This window comes from Labeo rohita, chromosome 11 (assembly GCF_022985175.1).
Source record: "Labeo rohita strain BAU-BD-2019 chromosome 11, IGBB_LRoh.1.0, whole genome shotgun sequence".
NCBI classification, from domain to species: Eukaryota; Metazoa; Chordata; class Actinopteri; order Cypriniformes; family Cyprinidae; genus Labeo; species Labeo rohita.
This window is the reverse complement of record NC_066879.1, coordinates 12,596,960-12,615,790: the sequence shown is the minus strand read 5'-3', so window position 1 is coordinate 12,615,790 and position 18,831 is coordinate 12,596,960. Positions and strand designations below refer to the sequence as shown.

The window sequence follows — 18,831 nt, the reverse complement described above, 5'->3', positions numbered from 1 at the left end:
TGAAATACTATGTGAATAAATTAAAAATACCACGAGAATAAGGTCGGAATACTGTGAGAATAAGGTTGGAATACTGCGAGAATAGAGTCGAAATACTTCAAGAATAAAGTTGAAATGCTACGTGAATAAATTAAGAATAGTACGAGAATAAGGCCAGAACACTGCGAGAATAAGGCCGGAAAACAGCGAGAATAAAGCCGGAATACTGCGAGAATAAGGCCGGAAAACAGCGAGAATAAGGTCGGAATACTGCAAGAATAGAGTCGAAATGCTTTGAGAGTAAAGTTGAAATAGTATGTGAATAAATTAAGAATACTGCGAGAATGAGGCCGGAAAACAGCGAGAATAAGGTCTGAATACTGTGAGAATAGAGTCGAAATACTTTGAGAGTAAAGTTGAAATACTATTTGAATAAATTAAGAATACTGCGAGAATAAGGTCAGAATACTGCGAGAATAAGGCCGGAAAACAGCAAGAATAAAGTCGGAATACTGCGAGAATAAGGCTGGAATACTGTGAGAATAAGGCTGGAATACTGTGAGAATAAGGTCAGAATCCTGTGAGAATAAGGTCAGAATCCTGCGAGAATAAAGCCGGAATACTGCGAGAATAGAGTCGAAATACTTTGAGAGTAAAGTTGAAATACTATTTGAATAAATTAAGAATACTGCGTGAATAAATTAAGAATACTGCGAGAATAAGGTCGGAATACTGTGAGAATGAAGTCGGAATACTACGAGAACAAAGTCAAATTATTTCAAGAAGAAAGTTTCCAGAATAATGTATATACATGACATCTGACACATGCATCTGTTATATCGGTTCATGCATTCCTCGGAATTCGAACCCATTACCTTGATGTTGCGAGTGCAGGGAAACATGACAGAATTCAATTAACATAAACTTAGCACAGATCAAACCTAGTGCCGACACCAATATCGTCGGAGAATGACCGATATAATGAGATGCACACAAATGTGGTTGTACCCAATATTTACTTAAAATACTGCACTCCATCCACTGAAACCGTCAGTGGATTTTGAAATTAGACAAAATGAAATACAGATACTGATAATTACTAATGTAATGCAGTTACAGAGTTTGTACAGGTTTACAAGACATCTTAATTCGTCTTTATGCAATTTAAGGTCTTAAATTTCTAAGGTCGTGGCATTAAATGTAGCATGCACTGCAAAAAGTGAATCTTCTTAGTATAAACAATCAATATAATAAGCAATTATGCAGTTGAGATTTACTATATAGTATATATAACAAGGAAATGCAGATGAATATAATTATATGCAATTTTACATAAACAGCTGGGTGATAATATCGTTACATTTTGCGATGAAATAAATCACACAGTTGAAATTTGCTATAGTGTAAGCTGCAAGTTGGATATGTTGATATAGTAGTTTTAGGTTGAATTTATGAATTCATTATGTCGTGATATTGGGACTTATTAAACTTGTGAGGGCTGATTTATGACAATTTGTTGTGCTGACAAGTGTATTTACTATTTTGTGATGTGTTTTGCTGGTAAAAGATGCATATAAATGACTGAATAAATAAGCTTCCCATTGACATATGGTTTGTTAGGATAAGACAATATTTGGCTGAGATGCAACTGTTTGAAAATCTGGAATTTGAGGGTGCAAAAAAATCAAAATATTGAGAAAATCACCTTTAAAGTTGTGCAAATTAAGTTCTTAGCAATGCGTATTACTAATCAAAAATTAAGTTTTGGTACATTAATGGTAGGAAATTTACAAAACATCTTGATGGAACATGATCTTTACGTAATATCCTAATGATTTTTGTCATAAAAGAAAAATCAGTCATTTTGACTTGAACAATGTATTGTTGGCTACTGCTACAAATATACCCGTGATACTTGAGACTGGTTTTGTGCTCCAGGGTCACATATTCATTGAATATCGTGTGTCGTCTGTTGATGTGACGCCGTCCGTGAGATCTGGTGTGTTTGTTCATCTGAGAGTTCAGATTCACAGCTGCTGAACTCAAATCTCTGATCTGGTGAGCGTCTCTGCTGTGTGCCGATCCAAAATGGCAGCGCTCTGGATGCAGTTTCAGCGTGTGTGTGGAGGACGAGCGCTTGTGCTCACTCACACTACTGTGCTTGGCAGCTTTCTTGCTGTTTCTTGCTGCTTTCTGTGACACTGAATCCATAGCAACAGCAAAACTCAGAACGCGCTCGTCCTGTTCGCTCGCGTCAGACGCTCCTGCTCATGCGGGCTCATGGGCCGCATATTTGCCCTCATGCGTGTGAACGTTCAGACGCACATGTCACGTCTAGGTAGGGAGCGTGCGACTAGTGTGCACATGAACCCACAGGTCAAAATTAGGATGAGTTTGTAAAGGAACAGTTTACACAAAAATATAAATCTACCCTCAGGTCGTCCAACATTAGGAGTTTGTTTGTTCATCAGATTTGTGTAAATGTGTCACTGCATCACCGTCTCACCAATGGATGTGAATGGGTGCCGTCAGAATGAGAGTCCAAACAGCTGATAAAAACATCACAGTAATCCACAAGTAACCCACACCACTCCAGTCCATCAGTTCACATCTCGAGAAGACAAACCCGTACTCCATAATCCATAATAACATTTCCTCCAGTGAAAAAGTGGTCTGGTCTGAATCAGGAGAGAAATCTGCACAGATCCAAAACAGTCTTCTCAAGATGTGAACTGATGGACTGGAGTGGTGTGGGTTACTTGTGGATTACTGTGATGTTTTTATCAGCTGTTTGGACTCTCATTCTGACGGCACCCATTCACATCCATTGGTGAGACGGTGATGCAGTGACACATTTACACAAATCTGATGAACAAACAAATTCCTAATGTTGGACGACCTGAGGGTAGATTTAATTTTTGTGTAAACTGTTCCTTTAATGTGTTGATCACATGATCTCATGGTCATGTGATGTGTTGTGCCGGTCAATCAGCTGATATCTGGCCTTGTAAAGTTTTGTTTTTTTAGTGTTTCTGAAAGAAGTCTCTTCTGCTCAACAAGGCTGCATGTGTTTGATTAAAAAAAATAAAAAAATAAGTAAAAACAGAAAAATATTATTGAGTCAAAGATGTCCACATCAAAAGAAATTTAAAAAAGTGATTATATGTCTATAGAAAACACATTAAATGTAAGTAAAGAGTCTACTTTTAAGGTTTCAGTAAGTTTTTGGAGAATAAAATGTCAAGATTCAGTTGAAATAATGATTCAGTTGTCATTCAGTGTAACAATATTTATGTAAAAATTCAGACATGCTTATTCTGTTCTATTAAAATATATAAAAGAATAAGGCAGCATAAGGTTTTTTAATTGAGTAAAAAACCTTATTGACAAACGGGCAAAACCTAGGATAGTGGCACATTTTAAAAATGTCGATTTACAACTAATTAGTATTTGGGGAGTAATTCATCTTTTAATATGTCATAAATTGATTTTTGTTGTAAATATGCCTGACGAGATTGTTACACTGTAAGTTACATTTTAGTGGGCATCTTCTGTAAATGAGGGTAAAATGTATGATATTTATTTTTTGCTCAGAAAAACAAAAACTTAAATGCAATTTAAATATTTTTTGGAAAAACAACAACAATTTTAAAGCAGTATCACACTTATTGTTTTTATGCTTAAACCCGTTTTCGTCTTTGATCCAATTATAATTTCATTATAGTCTTCTCTGTGAATATGTGTTAAACTGTCATTTATTTCTGTGATCAAATCTGAATTTTCAACATGATTACTCCAGCCTTCAGTGTCATCAAGACATTTATACTTGCAAAAAGATTTCTATTTCAAATAAATGCAGTTCTTTTGAACTTGCCATCATCTGTGAATCCTAAAAAAATAAAAAGTATGACCGTTTTCACAAAAACATTGTGCAGCACAACTGTTTTCAACACTGATAATAATCAGAAATGTTTGTTGAGCAGCAAATCAGCATATTAGAATGATTTCTGAAGGATTGTGTGACACTAAACACGCTAAAAAAAATTCAATCAATTACAGTTTAACAGACATTCACATAGAAAACAGCTGTTTTAAATCAGAATAATATTTCAACATTTTCAATGTATTTTTGATCAAATAAAAGCAGTTTGGTGAGCAGAAGAGACGTCACACACTGAAAATGATGTCAGCATGAGCAGATATCAGCTGGTGTGTGTGTGGCTCTTTCTCAGCTGAGGCTCATGGGTGATATTCTTTGGAAACACATGACAGATCTGAGATCAGCGGAGACGTGTTTGTGCAATAAGAGCTGATCAAAGCCAGACGGCCTTTCTGGAGCTTCCTTTTTCTGAGCGCTCGTCGTCTTTCACAAACGAACCGGCTGCAGGATCTCGATCACTAGTGACGAATGACTCAAACTGTGCTGCTTATGCAGTCTGATGATGTTCTGTGTGTGTTTGTTTACTGGCTCACTGCTCTGCTGCTTTAACGGGCCGACGACAAACACACACAGCATACTGTACTCTACATTCCCTCTGAATACCAGCGCGCCGTCGGGCCGCCGCAGGAATGCTGGGAATGGCGCGTCATGTGATGTCAGACGCGCTCGCACGCGCGAGAACAGAAAGCAAAAGGAAACGGTGCGTTTCGCGATCGCTGACTCTTACCGTGATTCAGATGATTGGATTCGTGTTGGATGTGTAATATTGTCCTTCATAATCGTCATCACAGTTCTGTCATGATTCACATCATTTTTAGTAAGAGCTTTGTTTTTGTTTTTATTTTAAAATTAAATCCTATTTACGACTTAATTAGCATTTAGATTTTTTTATTTTACTTTTACATTTGTATAATTTGCATTTAATTAAGTTCCTTTAGATTTTTTCTATTTTAAAAATATTATTTTAAAAATATTATTTAATATTATATTAAATGTAAATATATTGTGCTTATACATATTATTTAATTAACTTAATTAGTTTTTTTTTTATTTTGGATTTGTGAAAATGTAGAAGTTTAATTTTATATAATTTAAATTTTAAAAAATTGTTTTTATTTTGACTTTAAATAACTAGTTCATGATTGAATTAACTTTTATTGGGTGTTTTTTTTTTACTTTTACATTGATTTACATTTAATATTTACAAATAATATTTATTGTAATCTTACTTTTGTAAATTAATTAGTTTTATAGTGCTTTCTTTTGAATTTTTTTTTTGCATTTATTTACTATTTTAAATGTAAATATATAAGTGCATATACATATTATTTAATTAACTTAATGAGTGTTTATAGTTTGTGTTTATGTAAATGTAGCAATTTGGAAGTTTAATTTTATATCATTTAAATTTTAAAAATTGTTTTTATTTTAACTAAATAATTAATTACTTTTTTAAACTTACATTTAGATTTTTTCTATTTTAAAAATATTCATTTCGTAAAAATTCATTAATTAGTGCTTTCTTTTGATTTTTTTTTTTGCATTTATTTACTATTTTAATATATAAGCATATATACATATTATTTAATTAACATAATATAAACAATATATAATTTCACATACATTATTTAATTCATTTAATGAGTGTTTTTTATTTTGCATTTCTGTAAATTTTGCGATTTGGAAGTTTAATCTTATTTCATTTAATTTTTTAAAATGATTTTAATTTTAAATAATTCTTACATTTACTTTTATGATTGAATTAACTTTTATATTTATATTTTGTATTTAATTTTAATACAGTATGTGTTTTTTGCATTTATTGACATATTTATGCTTTAATTTAACTTTAAATAAGTGTTTTTATTTTTTATCTTATTATTTATTTTATTTATTTATTAGTTATTTACATTTTTTGTTTGTTTTAGTTTGACGTTTTTAAGTATTTTCTTTGTTATTTTGAGGTTTTTGTGATGAATTGTTCTCTCTTCATGCGCTGGTGAAGCCTGATCTCGATGTGAGGTTGTGTTTTATGGCTGTGAGTTTTATTGGTGTATCGGTGACGGCATGATTTCTCGCTTGTGTTTCTTGCCCCGGTGACCCGAGCGTGTTTGTGCATGAGCGTCTGACGTCAATCCTGTACTATGGTACAGTAGGGTAAAGTGTGTGATCACAGGATGCAGTGGATCAGTGGAGTGGATTGGGCTCCTCTCATAATTGAGGGGAAGTGGAGGCGCTGATCCCGCCGTCTCCTCCTCTGGAGTGATTGACAGCTGTCCGTCGCTCTGCTCTGCTCTGCTCTACTCTGCTGTTGTGTTGTGGTGTTGTGTTTCCACAGACGTCACACTGATGAACACACTCTTGAGATGCACATGAGGAACTGAGCGTGTGTCGCGTTTGAGCGACGATGTCTCAACAGGAAGATGTCCTCAGGCACGTTTCACTAGAATACCCACAATCCCTCAGACACGCGTTACAATGCGTTTGTAAACATCTGTCATTGAAACTCCCTCATAAACACACAGTCAGCTGCGAGGGAGAATAAAAACACTCGTCTGATTCGAGACGTCTCATTCAGATACTGTTATAGATGTCATTTGATTTATTGAATTCTGTTTTCTCTTTCCATTTTGGCTTTAATTAAAGTTTTAGTATTTTTGTTGTGTGTTGCTTGGATGTTGTTGAATTGTTTCTGAGATGTTGCTCAAGATGTTATTCAAGTGTTTCTTATATTGCTCATTTTAAATGACTTTAAATTCACATGTAGTTTAATTAAATTAAGTGTTTTAATGTGATTTTTATTTGTATGATTGATAAATTTTGTTTGTTTTTAAGTGCTTTATTTTGATTTCTTTTATTTTAAAAAATAACTTTTTTGAAACTTTACATTGTAAAATGTTTGTATTGTCTGTTTATTTTAATATAGATATTTATGATTTAGCTTTTAATAAGTTTTATTTATTTTTTAATTTTACAATTATTTTTTAATTTGACAAATTTATCATTTACATTTTAGTAACTGCTTTATTTCACAATTATTTTATTACATTTTTACGATTTCATTTTTAGTATCTCATGTCTTTTATTTTACTATTTTTATTTTTTGTGATTTTTTTATATGTTCATTTTTAGTAACTGCTTTGTTTGTTTTTTTATTTTACAATTTTTTTGTATTTACATTTTTATGATTTCATTTTTAGTAACTGTTTTGTCTATTTAAACATTTTTTTTTTTTTACATTTTTATGATTTTACATTTTTAGTAACTCTTCTGTCTCTATTTTACAATTGTTTCTTTAAATATTTTATAATTTCATCTTTAGTAACTGTTTGTTTTTTATTTTACATTATTTTTTATATTTACATTTTTATAATTTCATTTTTAGTAACTCGTGTCTTTTATTTTAATTTTTTAATTTTTTACATTTGTATGATTTAGTTGTTAGTAACGGTTTTATTTCTTTTATTTTGCAAATATTTATTTTATATTTACATTTTTATGATTTCATTTGTAGTAACTTTTTTTATTTTATGAATATATATTTTATTTTTAATATTAATTTTTTGTACATTTTTTTCCACACATATATAATGTGTATATACAGTGGGTACGGAAAGTATTCAGACCCCTTAAATTTTTCACTCTTTGTTATATTGCAGCCATTTGCTAAAATTATTTAAATTCATTTTTTTCCTCATTACTGTACACACAGCACCCCATATTGACAGAAAAACACAGAATTGTTGACATTTTTGCAGATTTATTAAAAAAGAAAAACTGAAATATCACATGGTCCTAAGTATTCAGACCCTTTGCTCAGTATTTAGTAGAAGCACCTTTTGATCTAATACAGCCATGAGTCTTTTTGGGAAAGATGCAACAACCTGGATTTGGGGATCCTCTGCCATTCCTCCTTGCAGATCCTCTCCAGTTCTGTCAGGTTGGATGGTAAACGTTGGTGGACAGCCATTTTTAGGTCTCTCCAGAGATGCTCAATTGGGTTGAAGTCAGGGCTCTGGCTGGGCCATTCAAGAACAGTCACAGAGTTGTTGTGAAGCCACTCCTTCGTTATTTTAGCTGTGTGCTTAGGGTCACTGTCTTGTTGGAAGGTAAACCTTCGGCCCAGTCTGAGGTCCTGAGCGCTCTGGAGAAGGTTTTCGTCCAGGATATCCCTGTACTTGGCCGCATTCATCTTTCCCTCGATCGCAACCGGTCGTCCTGTCCCTGCAGCTGAAAAACACCCCCACAGCATGATGCTGCCACCACCATGCTTCACTGTTGGGACTGTATTGGACAGGTGATGAGCAGTGCCTGGTTTTCTCCACACATACCGCTTAGAATTAAGGCCAAAAAGTTCTATCTTGGTCTCATCAGACCAGAGAATCTTATTTCTCACCATCTTGGAGTCCTTCAGGTGTTTTTTAGCAAACTCCATGCAGGCTTTCATGTGTCTTGCACTGAGGAGAGGCTTCCGTCGGGCCCCGACTGGTGGAGGGCTGCAGTGATGGTTGACTTTCTACAACTTTCTCCCATCTCCCGACTGCATCTCTGGAGCTCAGCCACAGTGATCTTCGGGTTCTTCTTTACCTCTCTCACCAAGGCTCTTCTCCCCCGATAGCTCAGTTTGGCCGGACGGCCAGCTCTAGGAAGGGTTCTGGTCGTCCCAAACGTCTTCCATTTAAGGATTATGGAGGCCACTGTGCTCTTAGGAACCTTAAGTGCAGCAGAATTTTTTTTGTAACCTTGGCCAGATCTGTGCCTTGCCACAATTCTGTCTCTGAGCTCTTCAGGCAGTTCCTTTGACCTCATGATTCTCATTTGCTCTGACATGCACTGTGAGCTGTAAGGTCTTATATAGACAGGTGTGTGGCTTTTTTTAATATTAATTTTTTGTACATTTTTTTCCACACATATATAATGTGTATATACAGTGGGTACGGAAAGTATTCAGACCCCTTAAATTTTTCACTCTTTGTTATATTGCAGCCATTTGCTAAAATTATTTAAATTTTTTTCATTTAAATTCATCCTAATCAAGTCCAGTCAGTATAATCAAACACAGCTGGACTCAAATGAAGGTGTAGAACCACCTCAAGGATGATCAGAAGAAATGGACAGTGCCTGAGTTAAATATATGAGTGTCACAGCAAAGGGTCTGAATACTTAGGACCATGTGATATTTCAGTTTTTCTTTTTTAATAAATCTGCAAAAATGTCAACAATTCTGTGTTTTTCTGTCAATATGGGGTGCTGTGTGTACATTAATGAGGAAAAAAAACGAACTTAAATGATTTTAGTAAATGGCTGCAATATAACAAAGAGTGAAAAATTTAAGGAGGTCCGAATACTTTCCGTACCCACTGTATGTATATATATATATATATATATATATATATATATATATAAAATTCTTTTCTTTTTTTTTTTAGCATGATTTTAGTGGTTTCTTAATGTTGTGTGTGTGTTTCAGGTGCTGAATCAGGTGCACCCGAAGCTGTCGTCCCAGCAGGAGGCGCTGCAGTACATCGAGGGCCTGATCCTGGTGCTGCTCAACACTCTCTGTCAGGCTCAGCCGCGCACCGTACAGGACGTGGAGGTGAACGCCGTCGTCGACACGTTTAACGCATCACGACACTAGTGTAAAACTAAACACACGGTCAGGCGGATCACAGTCGTGAACTCACCGTCACACACCGCTGCAGCAAATGATGCTTCTGATCTATTAAGGACAAAACAGATGCCAAATAAAATGTGTGACGGTTTCCACAAAGATACATTTGTAACATTGCTAATAATCATAAATGTTTGTTGAGCAGCAAATCAGCATATTAGAATGATTTGTGAAGGATCATGTGACACTGAAGACTGGAGTAATGATGCTGAAAATTCAGCTGCGCATCACAGAAATAAATTACAGTTTAACCCTTATTCACATAGAAAACAGCTGTTTTACATTCTAAAAATATTTCAGTATTTTTCCAGTGTTTTTGATGAAATAAATGCAGGTTTGGTGTTTTCACTAACTGGTGCTGTGTTTGGTTGTTGCTCACAGACGGCGCTGTGAGACGCTCAGGTGCTTTAGTTTGTGCTGTAGATCATGTTAAACCGTCACTGGTTTATCATGCTCGGATCCCTACGCTTTAGATTCCTTTGATTTATCCTCCTCCTCCTCCTCCTCTCTGTGGTTGTGTTGTGTTGAAGAAGCGTCCGTTCATCTGTGGGTGTTTGATGTTGTGACGCTCCACGTGTGATCCGTGTGTGTTTCTCACGCGTGTCGTTGTGTCGCTCAGGAGCGCGTGCAGAGGAGTTTCCCGCACCCCATCGAGAAATGGGCCATCGCAGACGCTCAGGCCGCTATAGAGAAGAGGAAGAGGAGGAACCCGCTGGCGCTGCCCGTCGACAAGATTCACCCGCTCCTCAAGGTGCTGCGCCGCTTCTTTTATAGTTTAGAATATATTCTCTTAAAATACTTGTAGAAATATCGCCTAAGTTGTTTTTAAGTTTACTTTATAAAAATGAATATATTGTGTAAAGTAATGAAAATTCTAAAAATAAAAATCAGTGTGGATTTGAGTCTGCAGTACCGCTGTTGTCCAGACGAGGGCGCTGACGCTCCTGTGCTTCACTGACATCCTTGTTTGTGATCATGTGACACTGACGGCTCTGTTGTGTCCTGCAGGAGGTTCTGGGTTATAAGATCGATCATCAGGTGTCGGTGTACATCGTGGCGGTGCTGGAGTACATCTCTGCCGATATACTGAAGCTGGCCGGAAACTACGTGCGAAACATTCGCCACTATGAGATCTCGCAGCAGGACATCACTGTGGCCATGTGTGCCGACAAGGTGCAGCACACCGAACACATTTACTGTTCTGATTAAAATGTAACCGCTATATATTAATGTAGCTATAAAATAATAATAATAATAATTATCATTATTATTTTTTAAAAATTATTATTATTATCATTATAAAGTATAAATGTTTTCTTTGAAATATTAATAATAATAATACATTAATAATAGTAATACTTTTTAAATAAAAAAATATTAAATTAAAAATTAATTAAAATACTTATGTTTTTTAAATTAAATCAATCATTTAAAAAATCTATATGTTCTTAATTATTAATATTACATACGAAAAATAAAAAATACTAAATAAAATAAAGCAAAATAAGAAATATTTCTATTGTAATTTTTAAGAATTTTTAAGAATATAATATATTAGTAATCTTTATTTTTAAAAATATTTTTATTAAATAATAATAATAAATATAATAATTATTACTAAATGAAAAACAAATAAAAACAAAATAATAAATATTGCAATTCTTCACTGTAAAACAAATATTTGAGGAAAAAATGTAGTACACATCATTATTAATATTGATAATGTCATTATTATTATCATCATTATCAAGTATTAGTATTTTAAAAATAATAGTAATAATAATACATTATTATTAATAATAATAGTACATTTCTTAAAAAAACAAAAACAAAAAAATAATCAAATCATACATTTCAACAAAAAAAATAAAAAAACAATAACAAATTAAAACATTTTTTAGAAATGAATTAAAATACTATTATACTATATAATATTATATTTTCTAATTAAAAGCAATAATTACAAAATTAATAATTAATATTACATAATTGAAAATAAACATTAAATAAAAAATATTAAAATAAAGCAAAATAAGAAATATTAATATTATGATATTTCACAGTAAAAATGTAAAATTAAAAAAAATAAAATAATATAGTATTAGTAGTCTTTATTTAAAAAAATATTTATATTGGATGATAATAACAATAATGATTTTTATTACTAAATATAAAAAAAAAGCCAAATGAAAACAGAATTAAAGATATTATTATTGCATTTTCAAATGTAATACATGATTAATAATATATTATTACTATTATTTTTTAATACTTATAATACTTTAATACTTAATAATAGTAAAAATGACATTATTATTATTAACAACAATGTATATTACAATTTTCCTCAAATATTTGTTATTGCAGTATTTCACTATAAAGCAACAAATATTTAGGAAACATGACATAATGATGTATTATTATTGTAATTTAAAGTGTTACTTTTTTTTTTATAAAAAAGTAATATTTTAATAATACACATTGTTATGAATATTTATTATTATTAAATGAAAATGCACAAAAATAAGTATTTAATTAAAGGACAATAATAATGTTATTTGATGATGGAACTATAAAATGACATTATAATATTAATGGGTGTCTTGTTTTGACGGAGATGGGCTGAAGCATTGAAGTCTTTCGCTGATCAGTGTTTGTCGTTGTGAGTCGGTGTGGATCGTCTTGTCGTCTCGCGTTTGCTTCTCTGACGCGGATTAAAGCTCCGCCCAGCTCTGTCTGAAGCCCCGCCCCTGTCGCTATGGTTGCAGGTGCTGATGGACATGTTCCATCAGGTGGAGGAGGACATCAGCGTGTTTCCTCTGATGGACGAGGAGCCGTCGGCGGCGGAGGAGCAGGCCTACTACGACCTGGTGAAGGCCTTCATGGCGGAGGTGCGTCAGTACCTGCGCGACCTCAACCTCATCATCAAGGTGTTCCGCGAGCCCTTCGCCTCCAACGCCATGCTGTTCTCCCCTCACGTGAGTCCCGCTCTTCGCCATCCTCCCGCGGCTCTTTCCCCCGCTCACCCGTGCGTGTTCCCGCAGGACGTGGAGAACATCTTCAGCCGGATCGTGGACATCCACGAGGTGACGGTGAAGCTGCTGGGGCTCATCGAGGACACGGTGGAGATGACGGACGAGGGCAGTCCTCACCCGCTGGTGGGCAGCTGCTTCGAGGATCTCGCTGAGGTCAGACGCTCACAGATAACAAACGATCACTTCGTGTAGCCACGTCTCAAAGCGTGCAGTCGGTTTGAGTGCAGTGACTGCAGTCGCACCTACAGCTGAAAACCAGTCAATTCATGATTTTTGTTCGCAAACTTTGAATATTATTATTATTATTATTATTATGAGCAATAATTAAAAAAATCAGTAATATTAAAATTTATTGTAAATTATTTTATCATTAAACATTTTTTTTAACAATAATAGTGGTCATAATTAAATTATTTTTGTTTGATATTAGAGTTAGGGTTAGGATTAATATTATAATTTATTGTATTTAATTAATTAATAATAATAATTATTTGATTTACTTGATTTATTAATAATCTTAAAATGATAACTGTTTGAATATATGTATATAATAATAACAACATAATTGATATGATACAATTTATAATAACTTTTGTTGCAATATCTTTATTATAATAACTTCAATAATTAATCTAATTTAATAATAATACTAATAAAATGTATTTATTTAACAGTAACATTACAATTTATAATTTATGAAATTTATCATTTTATACATTTATATTTCTAAGTTAATTATAATAACAGTAATAATTAGTAGAGTAATTGCTTTAGTTTAGTAATAATAATATTTTAACAGTAACATTACAATTTATGATAAATTATTGAATTTTTAATTTAATTAGACTAGTAATCATTTATTTTATTTAGTATATTTTTATGAAATGTTTAATAATTATACTTTTATATAAACATAATTTTTAATAATTTATTTTAAGTTAATTATAATAGTAGTAATGTAATTAATTTTATTTGTTTTATTTCTAACAATATTATTTTTCATAATCAACTACTTGATTTTAAATTAATAGCAGTTTGTAATAATTATTTCATAATGTAATTAATTGAGCAGTACTAATAATATAAACTTTTTTATTAACAAATTATTTTTTATAACAAATAATTTATTTTTTTATTTAATTATGACAGTAATAAATGATTAAATCTTTAATTTAATTAGACTAGTAATAATTGAACTTATTTTATTTTAGTATAATTTATGTAATTTATAACAATCATACTTTTATGTTTTATGTAAATATAATTTGTAATTTATTTACTTTTTGTATTAATTGTAATAATAGTATTAATATAATACATTTTTATTCCTAAAAATATTTCAACTACTTGATTTTTAATTAATAGCAACTTTTAAGAATTGTTTAATAATGTAATTAATTTAGTACTAATAATAGTAATAATGTAATTGTATGTATTTTTTTTATTCCTAACAGTGTTATTTCATAATAAACTTTTGCTTTTGCTCTTTTAAAATATTCTGATAATTATTTAATAATGTAATATTTTTATTTAATAATAATAATACTATTTTTAATAATTTAATTTTCAATTACTAATAATAAATTATATATTTATATGCAAATGTATGTATTATTATTATTTATATTCTTTAATTTATATTATAAATTTGTTTTAAAAATATTTTAAAATGACTTTTTGTGTTTTTGAGGCTGTGTCACCTAGCACCGTTAGTAAGTGATCTTGGCCAAATCTTGTGTGTAAGTTGTGTTTTTCGTAGTCGTTGTCATGTTGATGATTGTGCGAGTGTGGCGTGTTCTCACGGCGTCTGACCCCGTGGCGTAACAATGGAGGTCAGCGCGGGCGTGTCATTGATTAACTGTGGGGCGTGGGCCATTTTCAGGAGCTGGCCTTTGACCCCTACGAGACGTACGCACAGGACATCCTGCGCAGCGGCTTCCACGACCACTTCCTGAGTCAGCTGTCCAAACCCGGAGCCGCCATCTACCTGCAGGTCAGAGTCACAGACGCACGGCACTATGGGAACACGACTGTGAATATATCGGCATGTCGACATGAACGCGTGTGTCTTTGTGTTTCAGTCCATCTGTGAAGGGTTCAAAGAGGCCGTGCAGTACGTTTACCGCGGTTACTCCTCACGCCCGTCTACCACTGTCTGCATTACTTCGAGATTTTAAAGGCGAGTGTCTCAGACGCGTCCCACAGTGCACCTCACTGACTCATGCGGTACTTCTGAAACCAAATGAGGCACAAATAATTGTCTTAATTTAAAAATGACTTGTGTGATTATACTGGCCTACATTCACTGGTGTGGATGGATCTGGGATCAGTGATTGTGTCTGGAGTCACAAGGATGTGAACATGTGCCTCTTCCAGAGCTCCAGCATTCCCAGCAGCCCTAAGCTGCTTTCCTGGATTCTTTCGGAGGGATTTGTGGAGCAGAAACAGGCAAATCTCTGCCACGTACAGACCTCTCGTTCACATCGAAGCGGCTGAAATTAGAAATATTGTGTTTGCACACACGAGCTGATGAGATAAATGATGATTCCTGCGTCACAAACTTACACACACTTTCATCAGTTCACTCATTACAGACGCACACACACTCGGTCATTTAATAACACATTCACATGCTCATTTTAAAATTTAATTCTTTCAGTTTTAACGAGTTTGTGTTACTTGATTTTATTTTTAAATTATATATTTATTTTTTTCTTTTTAAAGATGTAATTAATTAGTAGTAAATATTGTATTAGTGACTCTGGAACACAAAACCAGTCTTAAGTATCACGGGTATATTTGTACGTTGTATGGGTCAGAATTATTTAATTTTTGTTTTTAATATAAATTACATTTTTGATTTTACACTATCATTTAATTCATTTTAATGTTTTGTTATTTTATTAAATTATTAAATTATTGATAATTATTAATTTTTGATTTGATTAATTTTTAGTGTTTTTTGATTGCTTTCATTTGTTAAAAAATACAAATTTTCTATATTTGATTTTTGTTTAATACATTTTAAATGAGTTTTTAAAATTATTATTTTTAAAAATTTTACATTATCATTTAAAAATGTTTTATTATTTTATTAAATTATTAATGTATTTTTTAATTTAATGTTTTTATGATGTGATTGTTGTTTTATTTCAGTTTGCTCTTATTTTGAATTATTTTAAAATGTTTTTATGAATTATTTAATTTTCTGTATTTTGAATTGTTTTTTTAATTGTTTTATGATTTAATTGTTTTGATATTTTTTTATTAGCTTTTATTTTTAAATACATTTTTTACATTTTTGATTTTATTCATTTTCAGTAAGTGTTTTTTATTGCTTTCATTTTGAATTTTTTAAAATTATTTTTATAATTTATTTAATTTTCTGTTTTATTGTGATTAGCTTTTATTTTTAAATTCATTTTTTACATTTTTGATTTTATTCATTTTGAGTAAGTGTTTGTGATTTATTTTATAAAAAAAAATATTTTTTATATTTATCGATTAATTTTAATATAATGTTTCATATTTAATATAATTTATTTTTACAATTATTTATTTAAATGTGACTTTTTTTGTGGTTTAATTAATTTTACCATCAACTGATGTAGCCAGGTTTAAGAAAGCCTGACTTAAATCGTCATCAGATGAGTCCAGATACTGACCGTCTCTGTCTGTTGACCGTCTGTCTGCTCGTCTACAGCAACTGGAGGAGAAGAGTGAGGATGAGGAGGATAAAGAGTGTCTGAAACAGGCCATTACAGCCCTACTGAACCTGCAGAGCAGCATGGAGAGAATCTGCTCAAAGAGCCTCGCCAAGAGACGCCTCAGACACACACACACACACACACACACACACACACGTTTATTCAGCTCTCTAAATGTAGACACTGCATAGACTTGTATTGTTTTTATATACAGCAACTCTAACCCTAACAGGAAACTTTCTGCTTTTTTACACTTTATTTGTTGCATTTTTTTTTTATTTTTTTTAATTTATTTTATTTATTTATTTATTTTTTTACAATTTTTATTTTTTTATTTAGAATTATTATTATTATTATTTATTTATTTTTTTTACAGTTTTTTTTTTTTTTTTTTTTTTTTTTTTTTTTACAGTTTTTTTTTTTTTTTTTTACAGTTTTTACTTTTTTAATAACAGGTTTATTATAAAAAAAAATTGTAATGAAATATTGAATTCTAATGATAAAAGTAATTGATCATAATTCAGATGACGTGTCGTTTGTTAACATGCTGTTAAGGTTCAAAACTGTTATGGTTGGAGTGATTGGCTGCCCATTGTGTCCCGTCCGTCTCATAAACACACGTGATGAAAGTGTTTCTCACACACACACACACACACACACACACGAGCGTGCGGGTCTCCACCCATCAGGCCCTCATGTGTTTCCCTCTGACCCTAAAATAGCGGTGAGCGGGACGGGTGGAGGTGGAGGGTCTGTTGCGTCAGGTTTGGGCGTCCCGGCTGTTATTGTTCTCAGAGAGAGAGAGAGAGAATGAGGAGGAAAGCGGCTCTGGGTCTCACTCGCTCGCTCTCTGAAGGAATCATGAGGATCTGACCTGATTTCTGCTGGTTTTGCGCTGTTGCTCGTCTTTTTGTGGTTTTATGCGTTCGTGTATGTGGAAAGGATGGCTGATCTTACGGTACGTGTCTGTTCCTCATCACTTTCCCGCTTTATTCACGCAGATGTGAACGCTGTTGCTGTTTAGACCAGAACAAAGAATCCGTCGGCTGCGTCCTGATCATTACGAGCTTCATCTCAGATGATTAGAATTCAGTCGTGTTGATGAAAAGTTGATTTAGTTGAGCAGAATTGTTTGGAGAATCACTATTCTTGATTTTACTAATGCCACATTTAATTGGGAGTCGAGTGATTTGAGTTTAGTGTAAAACAGCTCTTAGTTATGAAGACGGTAAATGTTTGAAAAATTGGTTTAAAGCAATAGAATCACCCAAAAATGAACATTACATGGAAATGTGCTCATTAGTTTGTTTGTTCATTAGATTTGTAGACATGTGTCATCACCGTCTCACCAATGGATGTGAATGGGTGCCGTCAGAATGAGAGTCTGATTAAAAACATCACAATAATCCACAAGTAATCCACACCAATCAGTTCAAATCTTGAGAAGACAAACCCGTAATCCATAATCCATAATAACATTTCCTCCAGTGAAAAAATGGTCTGGTCTGAATCAGGAGAGAAATCTGCACAGATCCAAAACAGCTCTAAACAAATGTGGCTGGATTTTGATGTGAGAGACGACAGGAGATGGACTGAGTTTGAGCACAAATGTTCATTTTTGGTGTGTGTGTGTGTGTGTGTGTGTGTGTGTTGAGGGTAACAGTGTAACACTAGTGTAACAGTGTAGTGTGGCTCTGCTCCAGTGTGTGGCGCTCTTCAGTGAGCCGCGGTCATGAGGAGGGACAGTCTGCGGTCTCAGCGTGTCCACAAATACACTCAGAAGTAAGACGTCTTGAAGTAGTTCCTCCCTCGTCCCCGTCCTGTGATTTGTAACTCCAGAGTCAATCAGGCTCCTGCTCCTACTAAGAACATCTTAGAGTCATTGTGGTGCTGTAGAAGCGTGTCTCCTTCAGGTCCTGGAGGACTGTTGATCCTAAAGCTGATTGGACATTGATAACTGGTTATGTAAAGGTTGAGGAACCTCCAGGACTTGGTTTAGTCTCAGTGCTGTAGAGACACACACGTGTGTGAAGAGCAGATTCATCTCCCCTTCCTTCCTCATCCTCACCAGTGATCGTACTAGTGCTGTGCAATGAGTAATCATGAGTAATCACATCCAAAATAAAGTTTTTGTGTGCATCATATATATGTGTAATAGACACATGCATGGATATATTTTAAAAAATGTTGTTTACATATTAAATATATATATACATCATACATGTAACTATTTTCAATGTATATACATAATATACACAGTGCACACACACACATATATTATGTAAACTAAAACTTTTGTTTTGTATGTGATTAGTCATGATTGATCATTGCACAGCACTGCTCATACTGTTTACTCCAGCTTTACTCTGATATTTTCATGTTTTCCATCAGTATAGTTTGTAGGGCTGAGTATTGACACAGATTTCACTAATCAATTTGATTCCGATTCAGAAGCTCTTGATTTGATTTGGTTCTGATTTGATTTCAGATTGATTTATT

General features: G+C 33.0%; 1 protein-coding gene across 1 annotated transcript in view; it reads left to right on the top strand.

Moving 5' to 3' along the window:
- sos1 (son of sevenless homolog 1 (Drosophila)) overlaps positions 1–18,831 on the top strand; it is a 40,839-nt gene that overhangs the window by 2,501 nt on the left and 19,507 nt on the right. Inside the window, 9 exon segments of the mRNA XM_051122348.1 lie at positions 9,390–9,515; positions 10,210–10,341; positions 10,599–10,763; positions 12,359–12,568; positions 12,635–12,778; positions 14,508–14,618; positions 14,707–14,740; positions 14,743–14,804; positions 16,329–16,456. Of these exon segments, the coding sequence (XP_050978305.1) occupies positions 9,390–9,515; positions 10,210–10,341; positions 10,599–10,763; positions 12,359–12,568; positions 12,635–12,778; positions 14,508–14,618; positions 14,707–14,740; positions 14,743–14,804; positions 16,329–16,456 (1,112 nt within the window).